This window comes from Schistocerca serialis, chromosome 1, assembly GCF_023864345.2.
Source record: "Schistocerca serialis cubense isolate TAMUIC-IGC-003099 chromosome 1, iqSchSeri2.2, whole genome shotgun sequence".
Taxonomy (NCBI): Eukaryota; Metazoa; Arthropoda; class Insecta; order Orthoptera; family Acrididae; genus Schistocerca; species Schistocerca serialis.
In genome coordinates, this window is record NC_064638.1 from 1,028,041,637 (window position 1) to 1,028,057,977 (window position 16,341).

At 37.1% G+C, this 16,341-nt stretch overlaps 1 protein-coding gene across 1 annotated transcript in view; it reads left to right on the top strand.

Annotated features, from left to right (window-relative positions):
* LOC126413757 (microsomal glutathione S-transferase 1-like) overlaps positions 1-16,015 on the top strand; it is a 42,252-nt gene extending 26,237 nt beyond the window's left edge. The window contains exons 2-3 of the mRNA XM_050083291.1: positions 1,482-1,561; positions 15,143-16,015. Coding sequence (XP_049939248.1) covers positions 1,482-1,561; positions 15,143-15,386 — 324 coding nt within the window. The 3' untranslated portion in view covers positions 15,387-16,015. The remainder of the gene's footprint in view (positions 1-1,481; positions 1,562-15,142) is intronic.
* The last annotated feature ends 326 nt before the right edge of the window (positions 16,016-16,341 follow it).

Sequence of the window (16,341 nt, forward strand, 5' to 3'; positions counted from 1 at the left end):
AAAAGTAGTTTTCTCTTATAAAACCCAACCTAAGATGTTATTAATCAGTTACTTTCAAAGAAGTGTGTATGTATTTTATCACACTTTCCTAAAAGGAAGGGATCCGTATTTAGAGATTCCTTCCTTTTCCCAATTATATACATGAGCACATCAGCATAGCTATCAAATATGTCTTGGGTCATGCAGCTGATTGCTAACATGGCTGAGACCTGTCATGTCCACACAAGATTTCAATGCTTTCCTGGACATGCCAATGTAACAAAACAAGTTACTCGCTTTTAGTTAGTGTCAAATGATCTTATCCAAAACAGTCACGTTTGACAATGTTCCAGGATGCATTACGTGTTCCCACCTCTCACCATACAAGAGTAAGTTCTTGTTTCTTTAAGTAATTTGAGAAAGACTGACAGTTTCCTACATCACAAAACATATCTGAATAGCCCATTATAAATTTCAAAAAGCTAAAATATTACCCACAGAGCCAATTCTGTAATTTATATCAATAAACTGTAAAGATTACTTATCCTTTTTGGGATTATAAGAGTTAGCGATCACAGTTAAAAACCTGCATTCATTCAGTACATTCCTCTTGCAAGTATTCATTAGATCACATATCTGTTAAGTATGTAGACAAATGATGAATAGTGTGATCATAAAATATAGAAGTTATTTTTCAGAACACGTAATTGTTTTCTGTGAAATGAGTTGGAAGTAGTATTTGAAAATTGTTTATTGCCTACTAATACATTCCTTGGCTCTTTTCTTGAAGATTCAAATTATTCTGGGAGTCTGCACTGATGATGTGCAATTGAAGCAATAAAACTGTGTTGCCAAAGTAGTGGATGAGCACATAATCACTGCATACAACATGTGTGCAGATTTATATCTAACATTAACTGTTCTTGAACCATAGTGGCATCCTGATGAACTCTGACGAAAATTAGATATGAGAGTCAGAAATGTTAGCCTATTTTAAAATGGCTTTTCAGCTCTATACAGAACATCTGCTAATTAGTAACAATATGCAACTATGATCAGTACCAGACCAACTTAATGATCTTTCTTAGGGATGCATGATGATGTTAATGAATGAAGATAGCTTATGTGGGAGGAATGTCTGAAATATGGCTGCAGGCTAAGGTCAGTGGTGTAAATTTGTGTAACAACATGTCAACTACTAATTACAAAGTCAACATATATTTCAAGCTGAGCTTTCATAAACAGTAATGTAGTGAGATAAGACAAATCAATAATCTCATTCTAACCTTGCATGAGCATTTAAAAAACTATTTTATATGACAAAACGTAATGATAGTAATTGTTCATCACTATTCCTTCTCCTTATGATTGAGATATTTAAGTTGCTGTTGTAAATACAACTTGTTTATTGTCATTTATATGAAAAAAATATTTTTATTATTGCTCATCAGTAATTCTGTATAATAAAGTCATAACCTCTTAATCAAGTTCTTTCTTTTCAGGTGTTCGTAAATCCTGAAGATTCAAAGTTTTTTGATGGTTCCTTAAAACAGGATGATCCAGATGTGGAAAGAGTTCGCAGGTAAACTTATTACCTATTGTGGGAAGTTCACGTGTTGGTACAATATGTTTGAGATGCTCAGTCAAGTGAACAATTTTTTGAAGCAGGCTGAAATGACAGTTTCATGTATTAATGGAGGAAGTGGATGATAAACCTGTAATTTTATCACTCTGTAAGTGATTTACAAAATGATCTACATGTAAAGTCCACTCTTAATTTATTACAAATCACTTGTTCCTTAAAAATTGATAAATTTTTATCATCAGTTTCTACACTCTCACTATTGTTAAAACAAACTGACAATCTTGTGATGTCAGTCTCAATACGTATTAAGTACACCAACAACACCTCCAGTTTCCTGACCACTCTCCTTGTACATAAATATGCCTTTTTCATAAAGTCTTGCCACCCACATATATACATGATGATCAGCTCCAACTCAGTATCTGAAGTTGTGGTCATTGTCTTCACAGGCTGTGAGTACCACACAAAACTAACCATAAACAAATTTCTGTGGCATATCCTCCATGCATGTAACTTTCCAACCACTCCCACAACCAGGTGACATCCATTATTCTCTCATTAACAATAAATCATAGACTGGATCAGCTGAACCACAGCCTCTGTCAGCACTTTTACTATCCCCATATTCTGACCCAAAATGACAAATTTTCTTTCCAAAATCCTTCCTACTTCTCTGCAACTGGTATTTCTTAACATTGTCTTTAATACTTTCAAACTTCTAAAACCAAATTGCTGACCATTATTTAACTCCAGAAGTTAAAATTCTTAATTCTGTCAATACAGATATACAAAATTACAACAAAGCATTATTAATACATGTGTATATTTGCAAGATGGTTACCTACACACTTCAGCATGAGGTCACTGTGATGTGTGAAATTTTTTAACCTCTTGTTAACATGATGAATGGTTGAAGGGGAAGATGAATCAAAATAATAAGGGTGTCACTGAAAGTTTATTTATTTGATGTACTTCAGTTGATACATGTTTCATAATTACAAATGGATCTTGATACTTTGATCACTTAATGACAATTATATGCAGTATTCGCAATTTAGTGCATTTATAGCACAAACTGCAGCATAGTACATGCGGTGTATGATATTTTCATATATTCAGTTCTTCTTTACAGTATATGACTAATTCCCTTTTGTTTAAATTTACATACATATACATTGTTTATCAAGACTGAATGATGATTAATTCTTTTTTCTTGCTTTTGCATAAGTCATACTTTTGGCTTTTCCTTGCAACAATCAGTAAATTCATTTAAAGAATAAAACAGGCTTTTCTCCAGTATTTCTCTTGCTGTGTGCTTAAAGGCATTAATATTCTTTACTTGACTAATATTGCTTTGAAGACAGTTGAATGTGATACATTTTCTCATAATGACCTGTTCCACGTTGGTTTATTCTCAGTATCCAACAGTTCACTGTTTCGTACAGATGAACCTCCTGTTTTTTTGTTAATTCTAATTACTAATGTTCTTCTCAGAGTGTACTAGTATTACACACACACACACACACACACACACACACACACACACACACAACGAATTTTTTTAAAGTGCCCAGCACTGCCCTGACCCATTCTGACTACTACCGCCAAGCAGGCAGCACTACTAAGTTACAGCTGGATTCCTGTTTATTCATCATGAGTTACTATTCCTGTTAATACATGTCAGTAGAATGAAAGTCAAGCTAGACTAATCTAGGAGAGCTCTATCAAATGGGCATGTAAAATTTTGATTTAAAAATAAGTTTTTTGTAATGGATAACAAACTAACGCCTCTTGTTTTACATTGAGTATCCCGTCACAACCTTATCAGCAGTAATTGTTTGGATTGCCTCCAGTTACACAATTCAAGAACAAAATTGTAAATATCTGCCAAAACATTAGAGACAATATGCCTATGACTTTTAGGGGAGAAATCTGGTGTATACATAAATATCTGTTACTGTTTAAATATTTAGTAGTTTGAATGTTTGAAGGCATCTTGTTCATTGTTTCACATTGGTCATTAAGCATATTGGCCTTTTCTGGATGATGAGTACCTCCTTCATACCTTCCCCATAATTCTGTTCCATATGACATTATGGATTCTAAGTGTGCAAAGGACTTCAGTACTAACAATTTTGGCTAACTTTCATAGTGCATAGCAGTCTGAATTTAATTTACTGCTTATACTACTGAGGTATTCAGTCCATGTTGATTTATCATTGAGGTGGAGACCCTAAAGAGTTTACACTAAGTACTTGCGCAAGTTTGTTGTCCGATTTTTTGCATTAACTCTTTACTTTTTTAATGATTGTTTTTAAAGCTCATAATATCTCTTCCTTTTTTTCTAATTTGATGTCAGTTTATTATTTCCAAACCTGTTATCTAGTCTATAAACACACTTTCAGCTCCATGTGTAGATGTTTTTAGATGCATCCCCTTAATTGAACTATTTGTGTCATCTGCAAATAAAATGGATTTCATCTGAAAGGTGAGTGACCTTTGGACACTTCCCTCAGGTACACCATTTAGAATCTTCCCCATATATGAGTAGCATTTATTCATCTGCTAATCTCATATTTCTACTTTTTGATATCTGTTCATTAAGTAGGATTTTATCAGATTGAATGCTGTACCTCTCACTCTGTAAAGTTCTAGCTTTTGCATAAGAATTTTGTGAATGCTGTGGTCTCCTCTAGGAGAGGGTCCATACAGAAGAGCTGTACAAGAATAGAAAAAGTTGCAAGAGGCTCATCATCAGCACCTGGAAAAATGAACATGCAACCTGATAATGATGATAACTAACACGTGTGTATGTTGGCAGAATGGTTGTCCATAAACTTCAGTTTCACTTTGACTTATTTGTAGAAGATCAAGTTGTTTCCAACAGGAGTGTCAACTTCTAAGGTTTGAGGGTGTGAATAGATGCCAAGAAGAAGGTAAAGAAGGTATGAAATGCTTTTGCTGAAAACTGCTACAAAACACTTTTTCTTGCTTCTAATCACTATCATAACAAAAGAATTTTAGAAAATTCAGAAAACCAGAGATCAAACAATATTTACAAAATTTTACTTCTCTCAGCTGAAATCCAACATTTTCTGTTTTGGTTGTAAATAATTATTATTTTGAGGACACTTTAACATGACAGTTTTAGGTGTAAGGTGTATTGAGATATGGTAATATAACATACTGCTGGATGTTGGATCTCAAGTATCATATTTATAACAGTAGGAACCTAAGCAAGTAATCATGGGGTAACCATTACCAAACAATTTGTGTACTTTGGCTTGCTTTGGGTTGTGCATTGCTGATTGTGTTCTTTTCTTTTCTAAATGAGTGAAGAGACTAATTGTATTCCACGAAGAGGTATGGCTTTCACAATACCAGAAGGAATTGGTGTTCCCTTTGACAAGGTGTCAGTCTGCTCTTGCAGAAGCATAAAACAGCGGTGTACGCTGCTAGCACTGCATGAGTGGTGGGTTTTTCCCCAGCACCACTCCTCTCTGGGCTGTCTAAGCTCTTGTTAGTTACACTTGCATGCATCTGTCGCATTATAGAGTCTGCACTACAGTGTTCATTCATATTAAACAGATCTTGACTTCACCACTCTACAGATAGATCATAGGGGTCATCTAAAGCTGTGCTTGAACTTGTATGCTGTAATTTATTTTCTGTGTGTAAAGTTATTTTAAACAACTGTAAAATATAAAGAACATTTACAGCATTATTTGTGTACACAAAGAAGGTTTTCACACTCTTCTATGATTTAATTCATACAGTAAGACAGTCATTCACCCCATAATGAACAGCTGATTTTATATGTAATTAAGTACAACATTTATTGCTAGGAGAAGATTGTAGCACTTACATTATTATTTGTTATTTCCAAGTTATATGGGTTTTTATGTATAAACTATTGTTTAAGCCACTTTCTAAAAGTACTTCCTGCCAACATCTTAAGATCATTTTGTAGCGAATTGTGGAAAACAGCTCTCATCAACACTTACAGCTTCTTTGACATAAAGGTTTTTTTGTTGTTGTTAATGTTAATTTTCTGGTACCCACATGAAATCCATTTTATGCCAGATATCATTGTTGTGAATTTGGACATTACTATTTATGACCTTAATGTCTTCTTTCACTAACATAATTAATATTTGTTTTTCCTATTGGCTCTGAAGAAACATTTACATGCCAAGATCACTAGTAAAGCATTTATTTGGCTTAATTAACCATTTTTGGCAAGGCTATGTTGCCTCTCTGGATCTTAATGTTTTATAACATTATAACACTACATCATCAAGCACAAGATCCAAAGATGGCAACGTAGCCTTGCTGAAACAGCTTATCCAACCCTTACTAGCCATCTTGCATTTGAATGCTTCTTCAGAGTCCACCCTACTGCAGGTTGCCCCCACACTGATACAAAGTCAGGAATACATAATGTATTTTTCTATGATTACTTTTAGTCTGTCTCTCTCAAATTAAGCTCCTGCCTTTTCAATGAAGTTTTGATCCTCTTCATTAAGGTTGGGCTCACTGCCTGCCCAAAAGATACCAAATGAGTCTTTGGCATGCATAGTTTTTATTGGATAAAATCAGCATTTGAGTACTAGGTTACATTAGAGGAGCATAGCTTTTATCAGAGCAGTTGCTTTTTTATTAATGTGATAAACCTATATAAAATAATTTAGAAGTCATTCCCATAAGCATCAGTATAAGTATACTATACCTAGTCAAAATTTGTTGTTATCTTACATTTTGGGAGTAGTCTACAGTTGCTGCTTCTGCATATTAATGTGTAATTTGATTCATTCCACATCCAAGTATTCCCTCCTGCATGACACGATTTATGGAACATGATATATAGGCGAAGATGGGGCACTGTGTAACAAAAAAGTTATTTTCTTAAATTTTGAAAAATGTATTTGTGAAGACATTTTTCTTTTATGTATTTTTTTAAGGATCCCTTCACAATCATTTAAAGCTCACAGACTGAGTGAGGCTTTGAAACTGGTGTAGTTACTGAGCATGTTAAGTATGAATGTAAATTGTTACAATATTTCCCAGTGTGGGGTAGAGTGTAACACATACTGAGGTACGGTGTAATAAGCATGAAAACCCATATTCATATTGGCATAACTTGTATTATTCAACTGTTTCAGAATACAAGCTACAATTAAATGCTAGACAAAACTAATATTTAAAATCTTTGAAAATAATTTCAATTTTTTACAACATTCACTGGATATAAAAATTCAAGACATCCCTGCAGCCTTTTGGTTTTCCCAAAAACCATTGTCAAAATGTAAACATGGCTCTAAATGTCACACTTATTAAAATATTCCAAGCTATGTTGCTATGGTCAGATGAATTTCTTGTTCAAAACTAACAACAAGAAGTTCATCCCATCATGGCACAAGAGCCCAGAATATTTAAATAAAAACCATTGCTACATTTTTTGTGAGACATATGTTGTATTAGCTGCATGTAGATATTACAAAAGTAACTGACCCCATTGCGTATGTTGTCACAAACACCTTCCAGTACCAGTACCAAATACTCCAGCCCTACCATTGGCAAAACGTATCTATAATGTGAAAAACCCTAGCCTGCTGTTAAGCATTCTGTGCCATGTAGCAGCAAAGATTTGGGCACTCAGTTCACCAAACTGGTCATCAGGATTCTCTCTCCCAACACCAATGTACTTCGAATCCATACAAATGGGAAATGGCTATCCAAAACGATATTGTTTATGAAATACTTGTGTGACTCTTCCTAGAATATTTCTGAGGGGTGTGGGTCCCAAACTAAATTGTGAGTTACATAAATGAGAATATTTCTTACAACATAGCCTGCTAGCCACTGTCCCACACCCAGCTACATCCTTTTCCCATGCCTCCCACTTTACACGATTAATCTACACTCACACTTTCATCTCATTAGAGATCCCCCTCCTCTTCTTCCGTTCTATCTAACCCTCCCAATCTATTTTTCCATGTCGTGCCTCTCGTGATCACCCCCCCCCCCCCCCATGTCCCCCCCCCCATCTCCCCCACACACACAGACTGCACACACATGATCAGTACTTCAATATGCACAGTATTAGTATTTTGTAAGCAATCTTCAATTGTAGATAATTTACAGTATCCCAGAATCCTTTGCAGTACAATGGAAATTACCCTCTGTCATGCACTTCACAGTTGTTTTTAGAGTGTAGATGTAATTGTAGATATCATTGTTGTGGTCTTCAGTCCTGAGACTGGTTTGATGCAGCTCTCCATGCTACTCTATCCTGTGCAAGCTTCTTCATCTCCCAGTACCTACTGCAACCTACATCCTTCTGAATCTGCTTAGTGTATTCATCTCTTGGTCTCCCTCTACGATTTTTACCCTCCATGCTGCCCTCCAATACTAAACTGGTGATCCCTTGATGCCTTAGAACATGTCATACCAACCGATCCCTTCTTCTAGTCAAGTTGTGCCACAAACTTCTCCTCTCCCCAATCCTATTCAATACTTCCTCATTGGTTATGTGATCCACCCATCTAATCTTCAGCATTCTTCTGTAGCACCACATTTCGAAAGCTTGTATTCTCTTCTTGTCTAAACTATTTACCGTCCATATTTCACTTCCATACATCGCTACACTCCATACAAATACTTTCAGTAACGACTTCCTGACACTTAAACCTATACTCGATGTTAACAAATTTCTCTTCTTCAGAAATGCTTTCCTTGCCATTGCCAGTCTACATTTTACATCCTCTCTACTTCGACCATCATCAGTTATTTTGCTCCCCAAGTAGCAAAACTCCTTTACTACTTTAAGTGTCTCATTTCCTAATCTAATTCCGTCAGCATCACCCGACTTAATTCCACTACATTCCATTATCCTTGTTTTGCTTTTGTTGATGTTCATCTTATATCCTCCTTTCAAGACACTATCCATTCCGTTCAACTGCTCCTCCAAGTCCTTTGCTGTCTCTGACAGAATTACAAAGTCATCGGCGAACCTTAAAGTTTTTATTTCTTCTCCATGGATTTTAATAACTACTCTGAATTTTACTTTTGTTTCCTTTACTGCTTGCTCAATATACAGATTGAACAACATCGGGGAAAGGCTACAACACTGTCTCACTCCCTTCCCAACCACTGCTTCCCTTTCATGTCCCTCAACTCTTATAACTGCCATCTGGTTTCTGTGCAAATTGTAAATAACTTTTCGCTCCCTGTATTTTACCCCTGCCACCTTCAGAATTTGAAAGAGAGTATTCCAGTCAACATTGTCAAAAGCTTTCTCTGAGTCTACAAATGCTAGGAACGTAGGTTTGCCTTTCCTTAATCTATCTTCTAAGATAAGTCGTAAGGTAAGTATTGCCTCACGTGTTCCAACATTTCTACGGAATCCAAACTGATCTTCCCTGAGGTCGGCTTCTACTAGTTTTTCCATTCATCTGTAAAGAATTCGTGTTAGTATTTTGCAGCCGTGACTTATTAAACTAATAGTTCAGTAATTTTCACATCTGTCAACACCTGCTTTCTTTGGGATTGGAATTATTATATTCTTCTTGAAGTCTGAGGGTATTTCGCCTGTCTCATACATCTTGCTCACCAGATGGTAGACTTTTGTCAGTACTGGCTCTCCCAAGGCTGTCAGTAGTTCTAATGGAATGTTGTCTACTCCCGGAGCTTTGTTGCGACTCAGGTCTTTCAGTGCTCTGTCAAACTCTTCACGCAGTATCATATCTCCCATTTCATCTTCATCTACACCCTCTTCCGCGCAGGCACTCAGTTCGGAACCGCGCGACTACTGCGGTCGCAGGTTCGAATCCTGCCTCGGGCATGGATGTGTGTGATGTCCTTAGGTTAGTTAGGTTTAAGTAGTTCTAAGTTCTAGGGGACTGATGACCACAGATGTTAAGTCCCATAGTGCTCAGTGCCATTTGAACCATTTTGAACCTCTTCCATTTCCATAATATTGTCCTCAAGAACATCGCCCTTGTATAGACCCTCTATATACTCCTTCTACCTTTCTGCTTTCCCTTCTTTGCTTAGAAGTGGGTTTCCATCTGAGCTCTTGATATTCATATAAGTGGCTCTCTTTTCTCCAAAGGTCTCTTTAATTTTCCTGTAGGCAGTATCTATCTTACCCCTAGTGAGATAAGCCTCTACATCCTTACATTTTTCCTCTAGCCATCCCTGCTTAGCTATTTTGCACTTCCTGTCGATCTCATTTTTTAGGCGTTTGTATTCCTTTTTGCCTGCCTCATTTACTGCATTTTTATATTTTCTCCTTTCTTCAATTAAATTCAGTATTTCTTCTGTTACCCAAGGATTTCTACTAGCCCTCGTCTTTTTACCTACTTGATCCTCTGCTGCGTTCACCACTTCATCCCTCAGAGCTACCCATTCTTCTTCTACTGTATTTCTTTCCCCCATTCTTGTCAATTGTTCCCTTATGCTCTCCCTGAAACTCTGTACAACCTCTGGTTTATTCAGTTTATCCAGGTCCCATCTCCTTAAATTCCCACCTTTTTGCAGTTTCTTCAGTTTTAATCTACAGTTCATAACCAATAGATTGTGGTCAGAGTCCACATCTGCCCCTGGAAATGTCTTACAATTTAAAACCTGGTTCTGAAATCTCTGTCTTACCATTATGTAATATATCTGAAACCTGTCAGTATCTCCAGTGTTCTTCCATATATACAATCTTCTTTTATGATTCTTGAACCAAGTGTTAGCTATGATTAGGTTGTGCTCTGTGCAAAATTCTACCAGGCGGCTTCCTCTTTCGTTTCTTACCCCCAATCCATATTCACCTACTACGTTTCCTTCTCTCCCTTTTCCTACTGACAAATTCCAGTCACCCATGACTATTAAATTTTCGTCTCCCTTCACAACCTGAATAATTTCTTTTATCTCATCATACATTTCTTCAATTTCTTCGTCATCTGCATTATTAAACCTACTCCTGCATTACCCCTATTTGATTTTGTGTTTATAACCCTGTACTCACCTGACCAAAAGTCTTGCTCCTCCTGCCACCGAACTTCACTAATTCCCACTATATCTAACTTTAACCTATCCATTTCCCTTTTTAAATTTTCTAACCTACTTGCCTGATTAAGGGATCTGACATTCCACGCTCCGATCCATAGAACGCCAGTTTTCTTTCTCCTGATAACGACATCCTCTCGAGTAGTCCCCGCCCGGAGATCTGAATGGGGGACTATTTTACCTCCGGAATGTTTTACCCAAGAGGAAGCCATCATCATTTAACCATACAGTAAAGCTGCATGCCCTCAGGAAAAATTATGGCCATAGTTTCCCCTTGCTTTCAGCCGTTCGCAGCACCAGCACAGCAAGGCCGTTTTGGTTAGTGTTACAAGGCCAGATCAGTCAATCATCCAGACTGTTGCCCCTGCAACTACTGAAAAGGCTGCTGCCCCTCTTCAGGAATGACATGTTTGTCTGGCCTCTCAACAGATACCCCTCCATTGTGGTTGCACCTACGATAGGGCTATTTGTATCGCTGAGGCACGCAAGCCTTCCCACCAACGGCAAGGTCCATGGTTCATGGGGGTAGGTTGTAGATATCAAAGCCTGTCATTTGCTTTGGCTACAAATGAGCCAGTGTGACTGTTTCATTTCAATATGCACTGTTACTCCAGTGTATTTTTAGAACATGATTAACTGCAGCTGGAATCCATCAATCTTGCAGTTGACATAGTGCACAACTATAAATTAATGTAAATTAAGTGTTACTTACAATTTTTGCAATAAGTTGCCTGGTAGAATTTTGCACAGAGCACAACCTAATCATAGCTAACACTTGGTTTGACTGCAAGATTGATGGATTCTAGCTGCAGTTAATCATGTTCTAAAAATACACTGGAGTAACAGTGCATGTTGAAATGGAACAGTCACACTGGCTCATTTGTTGCCAAAGCAAATGACAGGCTTTGATATCTACAACCTACCCCCATGAACCATGGACCTTGCTGTTGGTGGGAAGGCTTGCGTGCCTCAGCACATCAATTTTTGCAGTTGACATAGTTCTCCTTCTCCTTTTAGTTTCTATGTTATGTGTTTTTGTCCACATTAGGGGACTGTGCCTGCTGCCACACAATTACCTAGAGGAAAAGGAAAGGAAGGGGGAGTATAAGATGGGATGAGATAGAATAGGGTAGGACAGGACAGGGCACTAGACGGGATGTTGTGAGACACACTTCATCTGGATCCTCTATGGAGACCTTTCCAGCTTGGGAGGCCCTGCCAGTAGTTAGACTACCGCCAGTATAGCCCTCCACTTCATTGGGTCACGCAAACCCCCTCACCTACAAGGACAGTGTTTCATTAAAGTGGTGTCTCCTGAGGGGGACAGTTGACATAGTGCACAACTATAAATTAATGTAAATTAAGTGTTACTTACAATTTTTGCAATAAGTTGCCATTTTTACCTCTTTGTTAGCTACTGACTGCTAATAACAGAACATACTCCATATGGCTGACACATGAAATCTATGAATGTGCTTTTAGCTACTAATGGCTACTAATACACAGTTTGTGGATTTTATTGAGTATTTCTTTTTTTTTTTTTTTACATTCAGCATAAAGATGTTTGAAGTAAGGTTTAATATCAAAAATAATTTAGTCAGGTCTTAAGATTTTGTGGTACTGAGCTTCCTGGAATCTTTTACAGAACTTAAAACTATGCAAGATCATACTTTTGTCTTTAGCAATCAACATTCTACCAGAGGAGAGTCTTCGCAAGAGGTTAAGTACAGGTCCGGCACATTGCTTTTACCTGTTAATAATTCTTACAGAACACACATTAATAAGCATAAGTAGCCACTGCAGGTTTCTTTACAATGAGCACATAAAAGGGTCAATGAAGAAGCAAATTAGTCATGTCAGCCAATCAATAAATCACTCAATCCTTCTTGTTTAATTACTATTTTCTCATAAATTTTGTACTACAGTAATAAGTTTTTCATTACTGTTAGATGATTTAATTTTGTTTTGTATCTATATGTATTATAAATAACCTGTCTGCATGTGAAGGACAGTCTCAGGAACTACTGTACGGATTTTGATTCAGTTTTCACTAATACCTAGACTGAGTCACAAGGAAGGTTTGTGTATACACACTGCCTGATAAAAAAAGTGAAGCACCCAAAAGAAAAGATTGATGTCAATGTAACTTCATACATGTACACATCAATGGCGAATTGGTAAATGACTGGAGCTGCTATTTTCTGCGACAGGTAGAACAGCCACCAAAGTGGATTAGTGTTGTTCGTGTTTAGTGTCATTACCAGGCCTGATAGAGTCCATAAGCGGCATGAACAGCATCTGTAGTTCAATGATCACTGTAAAGGACATGGAGATGAACCACCACAAGGGATGAGCACCATAGTACACACCAAGTACATCAGAAACCCTTAACATCTGCACTTTCCATCTGAAGACAAGTAATGAACTCACTACTACATTCTGCACCATAGAAAACCATTGATCCAAGGCTAACAGCAGTCAGACAATAGAACTGCCATTCCATGTGTAGACTACCATTAATATCACAACACAAAGAAGTTCCATGACTAGGAAGCATGGACTGATTATGATTTGCAGTTCTGCACTATCCCAGATGGTCACTGTCAGCAAGTATGGTGGTGACCTGGGGAAGGATCCCACTCTTCCAATGTTTTTGAGAGGCACAGCAGTATTACTCTTGGTGTCATGACATGGGGACCCATAAGGTATCATTTCAGTCGCAGGTGGTAGAGACTGAGGGAACACTGGTGGCACAACGCTACATCACAGACCTCCTGCACCCTCATATGTTACGTCTCATCTGACAATATGGTGGTGCTATTTTCAACAGGATAATGTTTGTCCACACACGGCTTGTGTCTGTATAAGCTGCCTGCATGATGCTGAGGTACTCCTGTACCCAGCAGGATTCCCCAGATTTGTCACCAACTGAACATGTGTGGAAGCAGCACAGAGATCAACTTCATACCAGCCCCAATACCCAGGCTGTAACAGATCAGTTACAGCAGTTATGCACCAGCATGCCCCTATAGAGAAACAGCAGCCTTATTACATTCTTCCCAACTGAATCAGTACATGCATCCAGACCAGAAAGGGTGCAACATTATACTGATAAGTGGGCGCATACTGACAAATTCTTCATAAATTTGATTCAGTTTTGTATAATTACTGAAATAACATCACATACTTTCTCAAACTGTGAAGTTTCATTTTGATTCCTCCTCCACTTCTGGGTGTTTCGCTTGATGTGTAATACATGTATTGTTAGTCATTCTGTATTTAATTGCCATTTAGAGTGACATCTCGTGGCAATGATTGGAGCTTCGAGCTGGTCAACTGCATAGGAGGTGGTATCTGGTGGGAAAAGTAGTAAAGTAAACAGCTGTCACAACACAAGAGAGCACTGAAGCTTGACTTGAATGTATATATGTCTCAAAAAGAATGGTCAGTATTCAGGGATATGGCAGGAATGATAATCCGAAGCAAAAAAAGTCTAGTAAACATGGGCTCTAAAATCCATACCATGAGCATTTCATCGTCAGTACTGTGAAACGAATCTCTTCTACCACAAGCACTTTGTTTTCCATATTTAGGGAGGAGGTAGTGTAGACCAAAATAAGACAGAATTGTTTGATAAACATGGCCCATAAAATGCACAACTTAAAAGTTATGAACACTTGTTCAGTAACAGAGGTGTATTTCGTACTAACAAAGATGAACAAGTGCTCATAGCTCTTAAGATATGCCCTTTAGAATCCATAATTACTGGGCTTTTTGTTTCTTCTTTTAGTTCTTACTACCACTTCTCAAAATATGGATAGCAAAAGCTTGCAATAGAGGAGATTTGTTTATAGTATCGAAGATAAAGTGCTCATAGCTCACAAGGTATTCATTTTAGCACTCATGTTTACTAGACATTTTTGTTTGAATAATTGTTCCTGTCATATCCCTGAATACTGACCATTCCTACTGAACATCCTGTATGTATCTTTTACACAAATCAGTACATACTAAAAATTAAAGCTCCCACTGTGTCTTTTTCTGTCTGTGTGTGAAGGCTAATGTCATGAACTACTGTAGAGGGGTGGGTACAGTTTTCACCAACAGACAGCCTAATAGAAAAGGAGGGTTTATGTACATAATTTATTACCACTGCTTCAGACAAATTGTCTGGCTGTAGATACTTAGTGCTACCCATGTGAAGCCAGGGCAGGTTGCTAGTAATCTTATATAATAGACTGCAGTGAAGCGTTTTCAGTAGAAATACAATATTGAAACAATGATATGTACAGCATCAAGGAACAAATTTTACTTATCAGTTTTGTCTGTTACTTACACTGTATTTTATGACAATGAAAGCAGATTCTAAGAGATGCAGATATTATGATTATTTTAGATAAACAGTGAATGGAAAAATGAATCAGATTTTGGGTTCACATATTTTGTATTAATACATTCTGTCCACAATTCTCAAGGCTGAAATTCAATGTATTTTTAAATAAAATCTTCATCTTGTTTCAGGGCCCATCGCAATGACCTAGAAAACATCCCTGTTTTCATGTTGATTGGTGGTTTGTATACACTGACTAATCCAGATCGAGAATTGGCACTAAATCTGTACCGTGGATACTTTGCTTTCCGACTTGCACACACTATTGTGTATGCAGTGTATCCAGTCCCACAGCCGGCAAGAGCACTTTGCCATTTTGGAGCACTATCGATTTGTGTCTTTATGGGATTTAAGGTTTTAAAGTTTTTCTATTAAGACAGATTGTTTGATTAAAGAAACACAATCATTAGCTCATACTTCCAGCATCTTTGTGTTACATGAAAAATGTGTACTATTATTCCAAATTAACAATGTTTACTTACTTATTTACTTAGTGTTTCACATTTGAATCTATTTTGCTGTAGTTTGGATTATTACAATCTGTCAGTAAATTTAGCAGTTTTTCTACTTGTTTACAGACATTATAAGTAAACAAATATGAATCATATTTTGGAAATGCAATATATATTTTTAAGAGTTGTAATGATTACAAAACTGAGCTACTTTAAGTTTCATTAATAAATTCATTCTTTTGTACACACATTTAAGCTTTGTAAGTATAGTTGACAATAAAGTTCCAAAAGATTTGTTGTTAGGGAATGACTTTAACAATGGACTCACTTCACTACTGTATTCAAATGACTCATAGCATATTTGTAAACATTCTCCTCCGTAATGGCTCGATAGAGTATGAAATATGAATAAATGTGGGTGTGGAATGGACAAGAAACGCATCACTGGGCTCTGCCAGCTATCACAAGTTAATTTTATATGCTGAATTCCTTACAAGTGTTCATTAACAAAAAGTTCTGTTGGTGCAATAAAACTTGGCTTTTTTCCTATAACATTTACTGTTGGAACTGCTCCAATGCTACTTTATACAAAAAAATCTGATTTATATATGACAATAAAAAAAGTGCATGTTGTAAGTCCACTTCTTCAACAGCACGGGTGTTATTGGACACCAGTTAAGTATTTAAAAGTGATGCTGGGCTTTGGCCTTTGACCAGTGTTGTTGGTATGATGATAGAAAGGAGATCACTGCGTAGGAGTACATGTGAAGATTTTTTTCCATGTACATCTTAAATGTTCTCATGAAGCATTCTGCCATGCCATTAGACATAGGGGAAAATGAAGGTGTGGGTGCAAAATTGCTGAAAACCTGAGGATG